The following is a 21,101-nucleotide window of genomic DNA, read 5'->3' as shown; positions in this document are numbered from 1 at the left end:
AAGTAGTACTTACTGTACTATTTTGATACCAATTTTTAAGATGTAAATACAATTTTTATATTTTTACCTGGAATTTTACATGCATTAGCTAATTAACATAGGTTTGGATAGCCCGCCAAAAGACAAATTTGCGTTATGATCCCAACCGCATATGAATGAAATAAAATTGACTAAAAGAGACAGGAGAGACAGCCTGTGGTCCACCACTGTACTAGATAGGTCTGTAGTCTATTGTGGAGCACATTTTTTTTCCGTGGAACCTATCCTTGGTGATCCACTAAAAACCTAATTGCAGTTGTGCTTTACTGTGCCATAATGGCCAGAGATGCCATAAAAGCACTGGAATATAAGAAATGTGTAGCTGTCGCAGTTTGACTGTTGCAAGATATTTGGATGTCAGCCAGTGTGTAAGTGTTACCCGGGGTGTTAGTGGAAGTTATGGATTTTGTTCACTGAGCGAGAGAGAGAGAAAGAGAGAGAGAAAAAAAGCTCACGCTATCAAATGTTGAGGTTTCGTTATTGCTTATGGACACTGGTACATTATTTTAAACGAATGAAATTATCTTTAAACCATATTTGTAAGGCAAGTGGTGTAGGATGAGTTTGAACTTAAGTTCCGTGTGTTTTGGGTCATATCTTATGATTATGATTCCACAAGGTCCCTAGTGGGCAATACTCATGCATACAATTGCCCGAGCTGAACGTTTAACGATCAAATACGAGACTGTACGCCAGCCCCGGGTCCCATCATCAATAAGCTTTAAAGCATGTACAGACACAAGGAACGAATTATGCAGACGTATGGGCGTGCTTGTGCATTAACACGGGAGGAGATCAATCAACGCGGGTGCGGTGCATCAATACCTCATGACAAATGCGCATTAACTACATGAATTACATACACACATTGTCAGTGTTGATTTGCTGCGTCGTGGTTAATGCGAGTGTGTGTGTGGGTTGAGAGAATCCCACGCTGAAGTCATGACAGGCTTCGCGTTTTGTTTTATGGAACTATTTATTTAATGTAAAAAAGTGTGTGGGATTATAATTCATTTAACTTTGTATCTTTCTCATTTTAAATGAAAATTAGTTTTTGATTTGGATATTAAGAGTACTATAGCTTGTGATCTGAATGACTAATGCATAGAGCATTAATTAAATGACAAATGTATTTGTGGCCCTTTAGATTTGTATTTGAGGATACCTGCTTTCTACGATTTGATCTTAAACTTCAGTTTGAGCCTTCCTGTGGTTTATTTTCGGTCCAGCATTTGATACAATTGATCATATTATACTGTTGAACAGCTGGGGAAATTACGTAGGATTTAATGGAACAGTTCTAGATGCCACAGATTCGACTTGGAGGAAATGATTTATTTTGTGACCTTTGGAAGTTTTTTAATCTGAGCGAAAGGCAATTACATGCGGGGTCTCTTAAGGGTCACCCTGTACACCTCTTTTTTCAGTCTGTGTGTGTTAACTTTAGGTCAGATGGTTCAGAATAGAGGTGAGCTTTTGACATTTTTTGGCTGGTTTGTCAGTCGTCAGTTGTCCCGCCATTTTTGCAACACAAAAACTGTCTGTGCATCGCTCAATCCCGTCATCATTACTGCCCCCTCGCTCCCAAAAAATAGACCTCCATCATCCTACCAAAAAATCAAACATATGAAACCTCTGAAAAACACTTAACAGTGCAAAAACTTCACTTCAAACATCCAAACTCATTTGGCAAGTATAAACTACACCACAATTCCAAATGTGTGTTTTCTCGGCACTAGACTGCAATCAGCAATTATGTCCACTAGGGGAACATACATATTAAACAGCATGTACACCAACTCAATCTGTGCTGTGGGGACCGGGCTACAAATTGCCCACCTCTGCTAGGAATGTCAATATTGGCTGTCATGACTATGCAGATGACACCCAGCTACATTTATTCATGACAGCAGTTTAACTAAAATGCTGTGTCACTGTCTCGTGAAAATTAAGAACTGGGTGAACCAAAATTCCCAGGTGTTAAGGCTTTTAAACCCAGTTTAAAAACCTTTAAAAACTTTTTCCCTCAAACCATCCTTACGTTGCGGCTCCCAGTGGTTTGGGAAAATAAAAATTGCTTGGTTAAGATCAACTACAGGGACAGAGTAACAAGTGACGCATTTGAATTGCAATGCATGAATGGAGTTTTTAGCCAATTTGAATTCAGGTTACTTGCGTCGCCAGGCTGTATGTAATCTCCCTGCTCCCGGGGGCGCTAGGGCATTCGTGTCAACAGTTGCGGGCTTCTGTACAATGCATATGTGAGTGGCCCGTATAACTTCATAGACAGCTGTAATAGCCAACCGAGTCATAAGATCGCCATCGAGAGGCCTCATGCTGAATGGTGAGTGGATGCTCACTACGAGAAGGTGGTGCAGTACAAGCAAGCTACGCTGTGTTGGCTTTGCCTGATTGCTTTAGGGGCGTAGCATAGCTATTAACTAACCTGTTCCGACTTGGCCATATTTCTGAGCCAACCGTGGCAAATAGTTCTGCTGGAAATGCCTTTTGTTTGCAAAGGATCGATTTGATTTGGAGCTACACTGGATTTGCAAACTTTCAATTGTTTAACCAAGGCAGCAACGAGACACCAAAGCACGGCTGGACACACGTGCTACTGTGTTTTGAAAACTTCTTGGGAAACCCGAGTGGATGTACAGTATTGTAAATCTCAGTTCGAAGGTAAAGAGAGCTGGTCAATGCGATACGGTGCTTTTAAAAAACTTTTAAGAACACCCGTGTGGATGCACTGTACATCCAGTGCATCCAGTGCCAAGAGAAAAAGAGCATGAAGGGGCCTAGAAAAATTGGGAGATATTGACTGATTGATTGTGGCCGCCGTTTGTTTTGGTGAGTGCAAGCCTTTTCTGTATTTATTGTTTCATGTTTAGTATGTTTGTGTTAATCTATTTGGTTCTTATTCAATTAATACTAAAGAAATAAAATGATGTTCGTCTTGTATTAAACTGCGATTTGTAATTTGGACTTAACATAAAATTTTGTGGACATTTATTTTAAATTATTATTTTTTTATAACGTTTTGACATCATCGCGTATAAAGACAAGTTTTAATGGCTGATGCGGGTTTATTGACGTAGCCCACTAATGCATACGTGTTCACATTCGAGAGTCGAGAATCACAGGAGGCGTATTTGCGAAAGTCACGGACCGCCACTGATATATATGCAGTCAATGTTCTTTCAGTAATTTTGGTCATCTACTGTTATTTTCTGGGGTTTACTTTTGAATGGTTTTGAATCGGTTCGTAAAGGCCTTTAGGTGCTGTGGCTTTGTAGAATTCGTGAAGCACATTGAGCTGTCTTGTGTATGAAATGTCTTATACAGTATATTAAAGCCAGTCCAGGGTGTCCAAACATCACGGCGCTGCGTACGTATGAGCGAGCATGACGAGGCCATCGCCTGCTTCCGTTGTTCTCCTTTCACAGCGTGAGCTGGAAGAGTCCCTTTTGATATTTGCACAGCCAGCGCCCACACTGCCTGCCTCCTCTCATGATTCACTTGCAGCTCCTCATCCACAACATCCAACGTGTGCTTCTGCTGCTCCAGCGCTTTCATCAGCATCTCCACCCCTCACTGAGCTCCAAGCTCCCCTGTGATCACTACGTCCTTGCAAGTCTGTGCTGCACACACATGTGCACAACACATTCAGACATGAAAAACTGCCCACAATGATGGACATATTCTCCTGTCACACAGCTGAGAGGAGAGAGGTGAAGCAGCTCCCTTAAGGTCACATGAGGTGAGAATATCTGATCACAAGTATGGACACATACAGTGGAGTGCATTGACATCAGATCTGTTTTACTGGTGATGTGGAGAGTTCCCACAGATTAATTGATTGATTGCGGTTCATTTAAAAAAAAAAAAAAAAAAAAAAAAAAAAAATATATATATATATATATATATATATATATATATATATATATATATATATATATATTTAATGACTTGATGGTAGTGTGACGTAGGTTAACTTTCAAGGGGGCTGGATGTTTGGGCTGGTTAAACCAATATTTATTCAACAGGCAAAGGTTTCAGTAAAAGAAGAGGGCTGAAGCCGTTTCTGATATTTGGCAGAGTAAAATGATAATTGGTTAATGTGATCGATCATCTTAAAAAAGCAAACACTTGAGAACTTTCCATTTGTTGAATATGGTGGTACCATATGGACAAGTTGGTAGTGTTTTGCTTGAGTACAAATCAGAGTACAATTCAAGTTTTTTTTTCCTTCATTTTCAACCCCCATATTAGGGAGGGTCAACTAATCGCTTTCCTCCAATCAGAATATCTTTTACACATATCTGTGTTTGCATATATTAATCCAAATACGAAATGCGTAATGTCGTGCCATTTACAAGGCTTAAAATGATTATTTATTTCTAATTCGATAGTCTGAATCGGTTTCAGAGCCTTTGCACAGACTGTCGGAATTGCACTTTCATCAATTTTCGGCGGACTTGGACACAATGTGAAAAGGAAAAGAGGGCTTGATTTCTCTCTTTCAGCCCTTGCACACACACTTGAACAAGCAGGCATGGCTGTTGGCAGGTGGTGGGAGAAACAGCGAAGGGCAAACGCTCTGATCTCACAACAATCGTCACTTGGGTAAAGGAAGCTTGGGAGAAAATCCCAAGTAAGATGATCAGCAGATCATCTCTGAAGACCTCCATTTTACACAAATTGGACAGGTCTGAAGATAACTAGAGTAATGAGGATGAGGACATTTGCTATTTGCTATTTGGCTTGATAGATAGTGGTGATGACCTTTGGGGTATTTAACCAAACTAATTCTCAGCTTTGTCAAAAAATAAAGAATTGAAAATTCTATTTTTTTTTTATTGATGCAACATTAGTTTCAGCATTTGCGTCATCACCCCCATAACCACAACAGTATGTTATTCAGTAAAAGATGTAGAAATGCTTTTAAAAGAACCGTCATTTTGTCAATTTACTAACACACACCATATGTTTTAATTGGCCAGCCATGACCTATGTAATCAGTAAAGTCAGGCGTAGACCTATTATAGCATTTTTGTAAAATTGTAAAATTCACCCAAATTGACAAATTGAGGTAAAAAAGGGAGGTCGACCCCTTATAAGCGGCGTTGACTTGTACTCTGAGAAATACGGCACATTTCCTGAGAGGACCAGCATATAACCTTGAGAAATCTGATTGCCTCACAGTTGGACTGAATTACATTTGTATTTACAGTGGCTCTATGAAGGCTGACTAGTGATAAGGTGATGAACCTAATTGTGTCCCAACAATATCACTGTCCCCACTTCTCAATTTTAGCCTCTTCACTACATCACTTATTCAGTAGTTCAGGTATGTCCCAAAAAAAAAAGGGGTGATACCGGCACATATTTTCTCCCAGTTAAAACACCGGCTACAACATTTGACCGGTTTGAGTCTCGGTGAAAAGGGTGATCAATTATTACCTTAAAAAAACATACCACTCTCTCCTTATTTTTGATTGATTGTTCCTTGACAATGATGCCATATTTTGCAGAGCGAAGAAAAAAAAGATCCCATTCATTTCATACTGCAAGTGGAGGTGCAAAAACATAGTCAGTACTTCCTTTGCACCGCATGCGATGGTCAATTGATTAGTGCACGGTAATGTTATTATTTTATTTCTTCAGATTTGTTTGGTGGCATCGCTCAGTGCGCAGAGGGATTCAAGTTCAACAAAGATGTCCAATGTGGTGAAAATGTATGTCAATGCTCAGCTTTATATATGTCAATGCTATATGCAATGCCTTCACAACCAGTCACCTGGGATGAGTTCCAACCATAACCCAAACAAGGAAACAGATAGTAGTACAACAGTATTAGATAATAGATAATGGATGGATGGTTGCTCCTGTCATTGTATTGCAACTAGACCAATGGATATCCCAACTCTCGCCCAAAATCAACCAGCTCACTCACGCAATGACCCTAATGAGGACTGATGCTGTTGAAAATACAAAAATATCATGAAAATACATGCAAGTAGAATAAAAAGACAGTTCACCCTTCTGGCATGCCATAAACCAGTGGTTGTCAACCTTTTATTGCCCCTTGTGAAACATGTTTACAGCGAAGTACCCCTTAATCAGCGCAATATTGCATACTGTATTTTCGATGAAAAGGACGTAAAACATGCTATTAGTGTCTGATTTATTAAATTTTAGAACCATTCAAACTGTATTTGTATTTGTCCACAAAAGAATAATCAACATCGTGTCCTCTTTTGGATCATAGAAGAGATCTGTTATCAAAAAGAAATAACTCAATTATTAATAAATATTTCTCCACAAAAAATAATCAACATAAAGTGGGCCCTGCTCTCAAAAAGATGTAATTATCAATAAATATTTGTCCACAGAAAAATACTAAACTAAGTGTCCTCTTTTGGGATTACAGTAGGTATCTGTTCACAAAAAGAAGGCATTAACTTACGGTAATTATTACTAAATATTTAACCACAAAAAATAATCAACATAAAATATCAGACCTGTTGGCAAAATAAATAATTATACATAAATATTTGTCCACAGAAAAATATTCAACCAAAAATGCCCTCTTTTGGGATCATAGTATAAATCTGTTCACAAAATAAATTGTGAACTTGACAGGCAACGAGAGGTGGCATGTGACAAGTTGGATCGAACCATTCTAGTATGGGGAAGAATCTGGCTTTTTAAAATGATGATTTTTAATAATCTACTAAACATAACATTTGCTTTATGAATTTATATTTTCATGATACATTTAATTAATTCAATAATTATTTTTAAAGGATATTTGCATGTTGGTTTTATTTAAAATCTTGTGTCCGACCTCCAAGTCCCCCCAGGGTTACCCGTACCCCCTTTTGAGAACATTTTCAGTAATTTACTGACAGTTAATCCAGGTTTTTTCATTCGGATGTAGGTCATGGTTATTTTAGAATATGCCATGGGCCAATAAAAAAAACGAGCCCTGGGGCCACTTTGTGCAACGAAGTGCGCAGTGGCGTACAGCTGCTAAATGTTCTGCTAACATATGCCCGCCTATGGCTCCATCTGTTGACCTAGGCCCCAAGCAAGGGGAAGCCGACTCACCGATTTCGCAGCTTTCCCCGGAGAATCCCTGTGGGCAGTAGCAGCTATAGCCGTCGCCCTCCTGCAGGCAGCTACCCCCGTGGAGGCACGGGTTAGTCTGGCACGGGTTGCTCTCCACTGTGAATGAAGACAGTGCATAATTTATTCCTTGACAGAGAAAGAGCATTATGAGAACAGCCAGTAATGTTGACAAACTACGACTGCAAATGAGGCGAAAGCTTATCTCTTTTCCAACTCTTTGCCAGATGTTTGCCGCATCAGGCTACTTTATCGCGTCGGATGCACATCAAACTCTGGAGTGAGGTCACGTCTGACAAATGTACCATAAAAAAGCTCATAAAAGAGCTGATCATCACAGGTTGGTATATAAAGCATATGCTTTTTATGATAGTAGTACCGTGTGGGCAAGATGGTAAAATAATTTATAGAAACAGCCCAGGCTTCCATTTAGGGGGAGGGGTGGGGGGACCTTTAATGAAAGATGATATCGTAAACAAGACACTTTAATTGTTTTAATACACTGCGTGAAAAATATGATAATTCACCATTTGCTTATAATGAGCAGTCTAGAGTTGAACATTCCATAGTTGTCCAATTGCCATGTTAACAAAAAAAAAAATCGACCTATGATCAGTTCTGTATTTATGTTTTAAATAAATGTATCAAGTTAAATACGTTCTAAAAGTGAATACTAAGAACTTTTCATCATAATTTCATTCATTTTTATGTTACTTTACTTCAGGAGTGCACATCTGTGTGGAGGCTTTTGAGCAATGTCAGCTAAAACTTATTAGCCTGGCTATAACATTAACCTTATGCCTCCAAATATAGCGACAGTCCAGTCAAAAGTGCCAAGATTTACAAAGTTAAAACTAGATAAACGTGAAACAGAAAAGGGGATAGCTGAAGCACACTTGCTGAATATGTGAGTTGACAGGCCTCTTGATTGACAGCAATGAATAAACTATAAGTTAGCAAACATCCCAGTCACACACAAGGCATCCAGCTTCATTCTTTTATAGTCAGTGCACAGTGTTTCAAAATTCTCACCATTACCACCATTTTGTTTTCATTTTAATTTGTAAAATTTGTTAAAAAAAATTCCCACTTGCATTTCCACCAAGAAATACCACAGGAACTGTATATCCAAAAGGCCATGATACTTGTACAAAAAAATGAAAATGATCACCAAATTCCTACAATATATATTAATCAGTGTAATCTATAGTAACGCACATCAATATATTTCCACAGTACTAGATGGTTAATTGACGAGAAAAACAAGCTACCTTGTTTACAGTGGGCCCAGCACTGGCTTGTTGTCTATGGAAAAGTTGCTCAATGCCACTAAAATCTGTAGATAGGAATGTAATGAATCGCTGGGATGCCATTTCATGTTATTGCTATCATTCCTATACTCCCCGCCCATTTTTCAAAAGCACAAGTCTCAACGGGAGGGTCAAACCATACTTGTAAGGTACTTTTTTGAAAATAAGTGCCTTTTTGACCCAAAATACCCATCACATGTCCAGTGCATGTAAGCTTTGTGTACAAAACCATTTTTTTTAACTATAGTCACTTTTAGAATAGATATGAAATTTCAAGTTGGAAAAAATACATTTAGGAGATTTAAATTGCTAAATTTGACCCAAAGGCAACTTTGATATGAGAAGTTCCGTTGAAGCTGGGCTGCCATGAATGTGAATGGACAACGTACACACACAACCGCATAAGCACATACACACAGATATTATCGCAGATTATGTCCAATTTGCTGCAAGACAACATGCGAAACTCCCATCCCACACTGGTGCATACTAGAGTGCAGCGCAAGTCACATGCTGAATGCCAGAGAGCATCATCCATCACAGGAAGGTTAATGACATATGTCGAGAGAAGACAGCCTGATCTTCCGCTGAGGGGCGTAAATGTCAGGCCATGGCGCTCGGGCCACAAATGTTTCTGCAGTCAGGAACATTTGAGGGGCCCTTTCATCCCTCAAATTAGAGAGCGGGAGCGAAGGACGCTTACAAATCACAGAATCGACTCACGGCCGAGAGCCCCGGGGCGGACATGCAGAAAATGTTTCATTGTTGGAGGAGGCTTAGTGACATCAAAATGCTTTTAATGCAGGTGCTTGCTTTCTCTCCAACTCCGCTGGAGTTGCGAGTTTTTGCTGAAGAGATTAAAATTGCATGTGTGCAACTAAGTAAAAAACGGGATAAAAGCCAGCTGAATTGAACCGCTTTTCTGTAAAAGTAGTTACAGTAGTAGCACTAAACTGTGACCCCTACCCCAGAAAAGAAACAAACACACACACACACACACACACACACACACAACATACAAGCACATAAAAAACTTCATTTAAGTTGTGAGCATTTTTAAAATGACCTGCAAGTTTCCCAAGCACTTCCTGGCACAGTTATCTGCACTGCAGTGCTGTTAAAGATAAGTGGTCTATCTCGGCATGCTCGTGCGGGAAAAAGCTCCACAACACATTTTAATCACAGCTCAAGTGGACGAGGAATTTATCTGCATTAACCCTGAACATTCTGTAAACTTGTCTTAACTATAGGACACGCTTAAAGCATAACAATAAAGACGAGGAAGAAATCTGTAGGTGTGCTTACCAATTTTCAGTAATGTCTGAAGTCTTGGCCGCTTTCTATTTCCTGCCACGATCGTGAACAAGGCTGCAACTAATTATTATTTTAATTCATGATCGTGTCAATTATTTTGTGGATTAATCAGATAAACGTGTTTTGATTTTCATACTCCTATTCGAAAACAAATTATGATTTTGTTTCAGGTCTGGTCAGTAACAAGTCGTAGAAAAGAGGCAAAAATGTTGATCTGGTTTTGCCAGAGTCGAAACGAATATTTCATTTAGATTCAACAAAAATAATCAGCCTGTTATCACGGAGGACAACAGAAGACTTGGACAATATTTAAGTAAAAAATGTATGTATCTAAACTGTGACAATCGATTACCTATATGTTTCATCGAATAATTGCACCTGTTGTTGTGAGTATATTTATGTATGTATTGAGTTATATTTGATGGACAACTTTTTCTTGTTGAAGTCACTTCCTGTTGCAGCATTGGCACTGTTTTCATGTACTAGGGGCGTAAAACTAACCACATCAATCCCCAGACTTAAACCCTAAAACATGGAATGAAATGCAAAACATAGTGGGTCCCTCCATCCATCCATCATGCATATATTATTGTATTCAATAACTATATGAACACAGAACCTACCAAGTTAAAGTATTGTCTCTTCTTTCAACATGAGAAAAAATCTGCATACTGCCTTTTATCATTCTTTTACAACTCGCAGGAGAAGAAACGTAGATTTAACAAAATGCAGCTTTTTCACTCAGGAGTCTTAAAAACTGATCGTAACATCTAAAATGATGCGTCATAGCCACCTACTGGTGGTTGTGCATCAGTAAAGTTGTTTCCGTTGTGTTCCAAACCCAATTGTTTGCAGTTTACAAGAAACAGGGGGGAACTGGCTTTTCTCACTTTTTTCAACTTCCCTGCGCCAACATTCAAACCCAAAGCCTCAAAACTGTGAGGACAAGATGCTAGCCACGGATTAACCGCCGCACTGCTGACAGCAATAGAAGCAGTAATGTATTTAATTGTGAATTACAAACGCATGGATGATCATTAGATTTTGAGAAATACAATGAATTAAATTGCCCACTTAATGGGAAACGAATGCGATCAGCAGGGGGTGGCGACAGAACGAGTAGCGCCTTATGCACCATTTGTCCATACTCAAGCACACATTATCAAGGGCTGTGTGCTGTATTCTGCAGCACGCTTTTATGTTTGTGGACCAAATTAAGCGCGGAAACGGGCAGGAAAGAGATGCCAGCCAGGCGAGAGACAGTGAAGTCGTCAAGGGAGCCACACATTCATACATTTCTAGCTCTCTTATAGCCGCTGGCTTATGATTAATTACACACCGCTCTTAAAATAGGACAACCAGTCCATTTCACTTGGAGGACCTTTTTATTTTCTCTCCATGCAGGGGCAAGAATGCTGGAAGCTGATCTATTAAGTGTACGGTCTGTCACCAAAGTGACATTCCCACAGCCTACCAAAACAGTGTGTGCCCCAACTCCAAAGAGCTCGCCATCCCACGTTTCTTCTAAGCCGTTCAGTAGGGAGATTAGCGACGAGTCCACATGCGTACGGACGCTAATGCATGCAATCAGGATTTAGAACCCACCGTGAAACTGGATTGCCGGAGAAGGAGTGCCGAGCAACGGAGGAATTTTATAAGAAAGTGGGCAAATAACACATACGGTAACTGGAACACCGCAGACTTTGAACAGTTTGGAGTTGGAATTAAATTTTGCAGAAAACAAAATGTCTTGTCAAGACAAGTTTGATCAAATCTTATTGTAAGACAAACAGTGGACAGGAACTTGAACCTGCTGTGACAGAGGAAATGGGCTGAGTGCTCAAAAAACACACTAAAATTAACATCAATTTTTTAATCAATTGACTATACCTATTGTATAATGAACAATTTGATTTGATTCGAGAAGCACAACTAGAAATACCTTCATATTTACATTGTGTTTATATATATATTTATATATATATATATATATATATATATATATATATATATATATATATATATATATATATATATATATATATATATATATATATATATATATATATATATATATATATATATATATATATATATATATATAATTTGAACATGTATGAACTCCTAACAATACACACATGTGAATCTAAAGCCAATCTGAGCCATAATGTATCGTCCACATCATAGAGCTAATTGAGAAAATATCAAAATGTGCAAACAATCCGAATTATAAATAATTTTTTGTTTACAGAATAATTGTTTGCCAATATTTCTTCCTAATGTTGATGGCCAGTATTATTTTACAATTTCAGGAATGTTTAAATGAAGAAAAAACACTCAGTTATCGGGTGCTACCAAACCTTTGAAGAGTACTGACCTTGTCTGACACTTAATACTAGTTAACCTAAAATAGCAGCGTTTCCCATGCCAATTTATGGCCACCATATGACTAGGAAATAACAACAACAATGTACCTTGTGCATACTTTTTCCAAAGAATATTATGTTTCAAAGTTGCTTTTGAATTTGAGGAGTCCAACTGCCTTGAAAATTATTACAAATGATCTAGACTGAGAAAAAATTGTGAATATTGTTCCAAACACAATGTCATAAAGCATGATCTCAGGTATCATGTTCATACATAGGACATTCCCATCCGTCAAAACAAGGTCACAGAGTGACCATACATGCTTTTTTGTCATTCCGTCATTTACTCGCGCTTATCAACTACCATGCGGCTGCACTCGGACTCAGTGAACCTTGTAATAGCTTTGCAGAGACTGAGATCATGCCTCGGCCCATTCAAGAGCCCCCCGCCTCCTCTGAAGGTTAGAGCCTGATAACCTGAGTCCGGCATTGAGAAGCTAATCCTGCAGCGCGATGCGGCGAAGCGCACAAAAACACTGCCGAGCCGCTGGCGCTTTAATAGAGCCCTCATGGTGGCCATGGCTCAGTGGGTGAAATATTGATGTCGTAACATGCGTGGCCGACATGTGTTTGTGCACTCATGATGACACGTAAAAGATAGAAAGGGGTGAGGGTGAGGCCACGTAATACATTGGAGGCACAATGTGGCAAAATGAGAACTGTGAAGCTTTTAGATGAGAGTCATGAGACTACAGCTTAAATAGCATTCAAGTTTTATTGTATTTACCTTTCTGTGGTATTAGTTGCATTAAAATTTCAACAGAAAACATTCTACCAACCAATTGAAATTCACTTAGAACATGTATGCAATAATTTATCTTAATTTTATCTTAGTTTTCCTGGTTTTAACATTCTGTTAGGAACAGCGGGACTGTAGATAGGAGTTTAATTTACAGAATTAATACAAATATGTAATATTAATTCGGAGAATGAATCACAAACAAAATTACTATTAACAACCTTTGTACACAAACATGCACACACAACTATTTTACATACGTTACAGTGTTTGTTATGCTCAGTAAGGTTGTGAACGTGCAAGGAAAATGTCGTTCTGTTAGGGAAAATTAAATTTGTGCCAAGGCTAGCCTCAAGTACAGTTGCCCTGAAGCAAGGGGAAATGGTGTAGCCAGGTTTCCGTAATTTATCAAATGCAACATTCCCAAACAGAGATTTTCCCCTAGTTGTTTTTCCAGAGCACTTGTTCATTTTGGATGTTATGGATCTGACGTTTGAGGATTCAGCAGCAGAGTTTGATTGGTCAATGAAGTGTATTTCGGGATGTGACCATTGAGCCTTAAATTATGTTTTTGTTCATTTCTTTGGTGTTTTGCTGATCATTGTGGTACTTTTGTCAGTGTAACTTCTAAGTCAGATAAGAGAGAACAACGACATTCCTCTCTCCCGGGGTGGCCCTGGGGACTGGACCCCTGACCACCTGACCCCACCTAACAGTAAAACCAATGGCCGGGCGCCACATAAGACGAGTAACTTGAGTAGGATAGAAAGAGACATATTTTAGAAGTGAACAAAGAGCCACTTGGGCACTTGGCATCTTGACGTCACGAGGGTTTGTTTTTAATGTCAGCAGTAATGAAACTATAGAATGAAATAATTTTCCAACCAAGATGCCTGAGACTGAGAGGGCTTCATTTTGATCACCAACCAGCACTGCCTGCCGGCGGATCCCGGAAACGCGGCTGGACCAGAACCACTACAAATGTTAAAGAAATTCACCACATTAACATTTAGCTAAGCCCAATAATGGCGCCTCTCGGCAGCTCTGCTTTTGTCTATTTTTCCTCCCCAGCCTATGGCACTTGACAGAAGTGAACAACGATCCATTGAGATCCTGCTGGTGCTGGGTTTTCAATCTCCTGTCTGTCTTCTAATGTTGCCATGTGTCAGAGAAATCTATAAAGAAGACTGAGAGAAGCCCAAATGCTAGACGGTAAAATAATAAACTCAGACCAGCCAAGATTGACTTTTTCGCTCGCGTGGGACAGCTGAGCTCACACTTCCTGTTTTTGCCCCCCAGACTGTCAGTGAGCCGCCGTCCCGGTTTGCTTTTTCTTTAGTTCAGCAAAGCATTGTACAGTACAAGACATAACAATAACCCAACCGCAGATAGGCAGTCGAAGCTGCTCCAAACCAACGGCTGGGGCAAAGTTTCTTTTTCCCACTTATTTGCTTCGACAGCTCATTTCTAAGGAATGGCGTGAGAGGGATGAGAACTGCGTGAGTGGACCGCAGTAGAGGCTGTTCCAGACAGGAAATAAACACACAATGATAACAAACAACTTCATGTCTGATTTCTTTTACACTATGACATAATTTTCATTTTTTTGTTTAGTGCCGAGTGGAAAACTGATTTCGGTATGTTACCGCCGCATTGCTTGGAATTCAGTAAACTGGCTTTCGTCTTCTAACCGAATGTACCCAACCGTGACGTCCGAACCTGGACTGTTCGAGATGAATACGACAAATATTACACCTATACTTAACATGTATTTAACCAACACAAACAATTAGTGTAATAAACAATTGAATGGAGTTCACTGCCACTCCAGACTTTGTAGCTTTTTCCTGACAAATCAAGGTACAAAATCAAAACTGGTTGCCTGAAAGATGATTAGTATCTCAAAATATTCATAAGTCAAGTCACTGGTCTTAGGTAAGTTACAGGATGGAGGGAGGTTCCCTCCTCATAATTTGCGCATTTCATCAAATTAATTGTATACTTAATGTCCCGGGCTATTTTTATTGGCTTTTTCACTAGACTTCAGGTGAGAACACAGTGTTCTAGCCGGATGGCCACACAATATAGTCTACAAATATTGTTGGTCGAAAAGAGATCTCCTTGACAGGGCAGGATTGATGGGAGCTGCAGGGAGTGAGCGCTTCTATTTCTGAGTGTGTGTGCGTGTGTTTGTGTATGTGTGTCACACACAGACACCTGCGTGTATGTGTTTGCTCAAGCGTGAAACAACAACACTGCATGCAACATCCACGATCTCCTGGTCCACCAAACCCAAGCATGACAGGGCAAACACTGGAAAAGGGGAAATGAATGCTGCAGTCCTCTTCATGGTGCTCATCACAGTTTACATTTACAGCTGAATGGTTGACTCATCTTGACAGATGGGAGTAATAAACACAAAACAAAGATCACTTGCAAGCTTGAACGTAAAACTGGTGTTATCGTTTGCATGTGAAAAAGTTGTATTCCACAAAATGGTCACACTGCTCCTAAACAGGCATTAACAGTAAGAAGCATCCGTTTTCTATAGCCGCTTATCCTCACTAGGGCTTGCTGATGCCTACCCCAGCTGTCTACAGGCAGTAGGCGGGGGACACTCTGAACTGGTTGCCAGCCAACACACCCAATCACACTTAAGGATAATTTAGTGTGTCCAATACACCTTCCATGCATGTCTTTGGAATGTGGGAGGAAGCCGGACATACAAACTCCGCAGAAGAAGGCCAGAGAAAGCTAAAATTGAACTCGGAACTCTGTGCTGTGAGGCAGACGTGCTAACCACACTCTAACCATGTCGCCCAGTCAGGGCCATATGAAGTAAATGAATAAATACCCATCACTAATTGTAATTTGGATTTTTAAAAATATTTTCCTTTTCTCTTAATAACAGAAGACAAGTTGGACAATGCGTGTATTATACAATGCTATTGGGTTTATTAAAAACATTTTTCCTGTAAAAAGTGATAACGACTATAGCTGTCATCCCATCATCCCACCTGTTTCTATTCCTTTGGCAGTGAAGTTCAAACCAGTGGTGTAGTGGGCGTGGTACGCGGTGGTACGCCGTCCACCCGCTTCTCCCGACGCCACGTTCAATTTTTATTTCGGTTCGAGTTATGCTTAATAACTTTGGCCTGTGATTATTTTGGAGTAGTAAAACATTAAATTTAACGTTAGTTCAACTGGTGTTGTAGCCTATGATTGATGTTCTGTATGTATATATAGAACATCCCAGAATCGCGTACACCCACTTAAAAAATCCCAACTGCACCACTGGTTCAAACATTATAGTTATGTTTAATTAGAATTATAAGAGGTCCTTTTTTTTTATCCACTATAAGCAATCCCTGAACGCCCAAAGAGTTGAAGATGCCTTGGTTTAAGCAGAGGACATAAACAGATGACCTGCCAATTTGTGGCCCTCGAGATCAGAAGAAATCCGGCATTCTCAGATTAAAGCCGTAAAACCGCACTGGACTTTGCACGGTTTAGGGTGCGCTTTCATTGTGAATGTGAGGCTGGCGGTGCCAAATGAAAACTGTTTTTCTTCACTGTGTGTTTGTTAGGTTAGCACCTGAAGAACATGTCTCTATGGCAACAATACACAGCCAGACTATTTCTTTGTCACCGAGTTCAGTATTGCAAGGGCAATATTGAACTGATGCTGTACTGACACGTTGCCAGCTGTAGTTGGTTAGATTAGATACAACTTGTGTTTCAAGATCAGTGTTAAAATTAAAACAGGCTGTGAAAATCAATAAATCAAAGGAAAATGGATTGACAAAATTGCGTTATTTTCCTGTCAAAAAGCAATAGGCCCATGTCCTTAATATGAAAGGACGCAACGGTGAAGATTAATATGATGAAAGGCTTCATGAGATGCGACCCAGAATTTCCTAAAAACTAAGGGTAACCCTCTGACACAACAACAGAGAGAAGAATCATGAGCATCAATGTTTGTGCCTTGTTGATGGCCATGAGCGCTCACACATCACCAAGAGAAAGACGGATGAGCAGAGAAAAAAAAATGTAGCTATGACAGCTAGCGAACGGACAAGTGCTTCCCTTGGAGTCACGGTGTCCAAGTTAAAGCCTAGGGGCCATTTGTGGCCCACAGTAATTTCTTACCTGAAAATAGATTTTGACATGGCTAGCAATGCTATTGAAAAAAAAGAAGTGGGGCGAGGGTGGCTAGTTTTTGAAGTGTAGTTTTTGAAAGAGTTTGGTGACATGAGTAATAGTGGCACTATAGGGGACTACAAAAATATAAACTTTTTGAGCAAAATAATAATAACACAGTAGCGTAATAGAGTAAGACGATTCCTCTTCATAAAGAATAAAGATTTTTCACTTTGAAAATTTTTTTTGAAATATTTTCCACCTGTGGTAACAAGATCCAATTTGTGAATCATAATGTGTATCATATGAGAAAATTATTTAGTTGTATAGCTGGTGGTGAAGTATGATGAGTCATGTCATTGTGTTGATAAAATATGTTTTGTTTTGACTATTACTGTGTAATTAAATGCAATGCGACCATCCTCCAATGAAGGACCTTGACACATTCAATGAAATATTTGGGGCCCTTTAAATTGGAGTTTACCAAATTGATTTTTTGTTTTTGTTTTTTAGAACTGTCAATATGACCTGGCTGTAGTACATTAGTGAAATTTACAGAGGACAGCAAGCTAGGAAAAGAGGTTTCTGACAGCATAAAGAAGAGGTCTGTTGTTATACCTGACAAGTCCCAGGTTGTCCTAAATCAACGGCATTATCTCGGCTTTCACACCGCCAAGGATATAATCCATCTTGGCTCCTCAACACTCGCACGCTGTCCAATTTCTTCTGCCTCTTCTTTCCGTGTGCCTTTGCACTCATTTCCAGGCTGTTCTATTTTTTATAATCTGACCATGTTTGGCACACACAGGAAGGTAGAAAATGCGTATGCGTACAAAAGTCCACCAAAGAACATCAACTATTCATTCAGGTACTTATAGCAGGGAGCACGCATTGTTTCATGTCAAGTGTGTGATTCGAAATAGAAGAGGCGCTTTATGATGTGTTCATCACGTGTACGAGCTATGTGACACATAATGTTAGAGCATTGGTGTACAACAGAGTTTTTAAAATATTAACAAATATGTTGGTACATGAACTATTTGTTCCTTCCAGAGCATAACCACACATTATAATGCCTCGATAGGTGCTGCTGAGGTTGTTAGCAACAGAGTAACAGCAATTAGAATATTAAGACCATGTTTCAGGATCAGTATCCAAGTACACTGTGGCTAGGCACGGGCCCATAACTGAGTTGAGGTTTACCGTAATGTTAAAAAGTCAAGGTGTCAATAACTTTGAATATTCTCTCATTACCAGTAATGAGCGCTTTCTTTCTTTCTTTTTTTTTTTTTTTTTTGCTAACTGTAGTTCTCTGAGTTGAGTTTTTTTTCCTCAATTTCAACCCCCATATTAGGAGGGTCGCCTAACTCAAAATCAGTTTTTTCCACATATCTATTTGAATAACATGAAATCAAATGTGATATAAGTATTATAATGTCATTTATAAGGATGTGATTGTAATTTACAAGTGATTGCCGATAAAACTAATTGGATATTGCATCCGTTTTAGAGCGTTTGCACAGAATGTTGCAAAATGCACTTTTGTCAAGCGCTGCCTTATTGCCCCTTTGTTGTGAACAACGAGGCTGGGTGCATAATTTTTCTGGTGTACTTTGACACATTATGAAAAGGAAAATACGGCTTGACTTGTCTCCTTCAGCCCTTGGACGTGTGCTTGAACAAGCCGGCATGGATGTCGGCAAGTGGGGGGAGAATCAGCGAAGGGCAACCTTCCACGCTCTGATCCCACAATAGTTGTCACTTGCCAACTCGTCAACTTCCCAAATAAGATGATCAGCAAATATTTTCAAACAAGTCTGAAGATGACTAGCGTAACGAGGATGTTTGAACAATTGGCGATGAGATAGGAGAGGACGTCCGGGAGATAAATTGGAGGAGCTATTTGGCATTTTGCAAGCTTTATTGTTCCAACGTTAGCTTCAACATTTACATCTACGCACACACGTTCATTGCCTCACTCTTGTCTCGTTCCCGAATAACAAGCCACCTCTGAAAATAATTAATTAGCAATCGTTTATTTATTTATTTATGTATTTCTTTTTAACCTTCTTGGCATGCATGGGGGATCAGAAGGAGGTCATTGTCTTAAATTAACGCCTTTGGGCTTAAACAGCATGTTGGAGGACATGATTTGTATCTCAACCAATAAGTACGCTGAATTTTGATGATGTCGTCTTCTGAGAGATGACTGAGTGAAGCTTTACAAATTGAAATCAAATTATGATGCTCAGCTAGCCACCCGTGCGTGTTTTTGGTGTTGTTGATCTGAAAGATAGCTTTCACGTAAGCAAATTTTGATCAGAAAAACAAATGAATGCTCACGCTAGTCAAACAAACTTGCTTTTGTATTATATTAGAGGATAATATTTTAAATTATTTGGAAAATATATCACAGTATTTTAGAGGATTCTTTATCACGTCTAGTGTGCCTCCCAATGGACATTTGTGGAAGTGTGGTGCACTTCAGTGATACGGTATCAGTAGTCATTGCAGAGTTGACGCAAGCTGCCTCTCTAATTAGACTGCAATTGCAATTTTTTTGTTTTAACCTGACTTGCAAGAACAATTAAAAAACTTAACATATTTATTTGTTGACTTGTTTTAAACATGGTGCCTATTGCACAATGTACCAGATATTCAACATTTTGTTTAAAAATAAAAATAGATTCTTTTCTGTGGGTAAAAAAAGAGCTCTAGGGACGAATTTTAATTCCGTGATAGTGTGATATTTTTGCTGAAGGTTATCATACCATCAGAATCAGATATCGGCCCATGCCTAGTTGTGGCTAATGAATCCAGTGTACATGTTTCTGCCTTGCAGCTGGAAAGCAGAGTTGTTAAAATTTGGAAAAAATAAGAACAATTCAATTATGGCTGCATGTATTACGTGGTCCTGCAGTGTGAGGATTATCACGTCTTATAAATGTAAGCGTTTGTTTTGGAGAAGAAAATGATTTCTTCCACAAACACAAAACATCTTATCCGGCTTTGACGCATTTACGCTGTTTATTTGCAGCCTTCACTTTCATAAGTGGGATTAACAAAGCTGCTTACGGGGATGACATCATATGGAGGCAAAAAATTCTTTCAAAGTTCTTTTTGTTCATTGCATATCTCCCCAACAAAAAAAGAACACACGGACTCCTTGAACTTGTGCAAATGCGTGTTTTGCCCCTGATGTATTATAAAAAAATATACAGCCCTACATCTGAATAAGAAAGCACAGATTGGGGATTTTGCAGTCCCTCTCCTGCCTGCATGTTTCCCCCAATGTGGGTAAAAATCTAGCCTTTTCTCTGACAGGCGAGCGGCATTAATAAGAGGAACAAGCTTGCGACGTTTGCTTGGAGACTTGCTCAAAAACTACACAAAGAACTTCACGCGACCTCTCAGAGCTCCCGCCAGGAGAAACAACCTGCTTTTCCCAAGTCCCTTGAGGACGGCGCTGCCATTTGCAAACATGCCGCTTTTCTCGCCAGGATGTAATTTACACCTGCGCGGCACACACCCCTCAAGACGTCACCTCCCGCTGGAGGCTGATCATGTGGTTGTGTGTCCCACGCGACCCATATGAGGAGGGCCTCACCCGTGCCGCGTGATGCGCCGTGACGGACGCTCGGAGCCGAACGTCGCCACCAATGCTGCTGCTTTGGGGCCCGGCGGGAAGGCGCAGCAGGACGTGTACTCATCCCTTGGAAATCCTTGCCGCTAACCTCCAAGGCATAGGACTTGGGTTTGGGTAGTTTTGTGCCTTTAAGTGTGACCAAAATGTGCGACAACAGTGACATCATGTCAGAGATATTGCTTGATACACACACTTTGTATGAATGTAAGAAAATTCACGTCGGGCGAGTTATATTAGTATCCATCTATTTTCTTCGAGAGGTAGGCAGGGGGACATACTCTGAACTGGTTGCCAGCCAATTGCAGGGCACGCAGACGAAACACCATGGACCTAACAACGGACCTAATCACATCTAA

The 21,101-nt window shown here is 39.7% G+C and overlaps 1 protein-coding gene across 3 annotated transcripts in view; it reads right to left on the bottom strand.

Annotated features, from left to right (window-relative positions):
• ncanb (neurocan b) overlaps positions 1-21,101 on the bottom strand; it is a 156,498-nt gene that overhangs the window by 44,377 nt on the left and 91,020 nt on the right. For all 3 annotated transcript variants that reach the window (XM_088426064.1, XM_088426065.1, XM_088426067.1), the window contains exon 10: positions 7,153-7,269. In XM_088426064.1, the coding sequence (XP_088282190.1) occupies positions 7,153-7,269 (117 nt within the window). The remainder of the gene's footprint in view (positions 1-7,152; positions 7,270-21,101) is intronic.

This window comes from Hippichthys cyanospilos, chromosome 10 (genome assembly GCF_059441005.1).
Source record: "Hippichthys cyanospilos isolate Australia breed blue-spotted pipefish chromosome 10, RoL_Hcya_1.0, whole genome shotgun sequence".
Lineage (NCBI taxonomy): Eukaryota > Metazoa > Chordata > Actinopteri > Syngnathiformes > Syngnathidae > Hippichthys > Hippichthys cyanospilos.
Note: the sequence above shows the minus strand (reverse complement) of the source record. Positions and strands in the feature narration are given on the sequence as shown.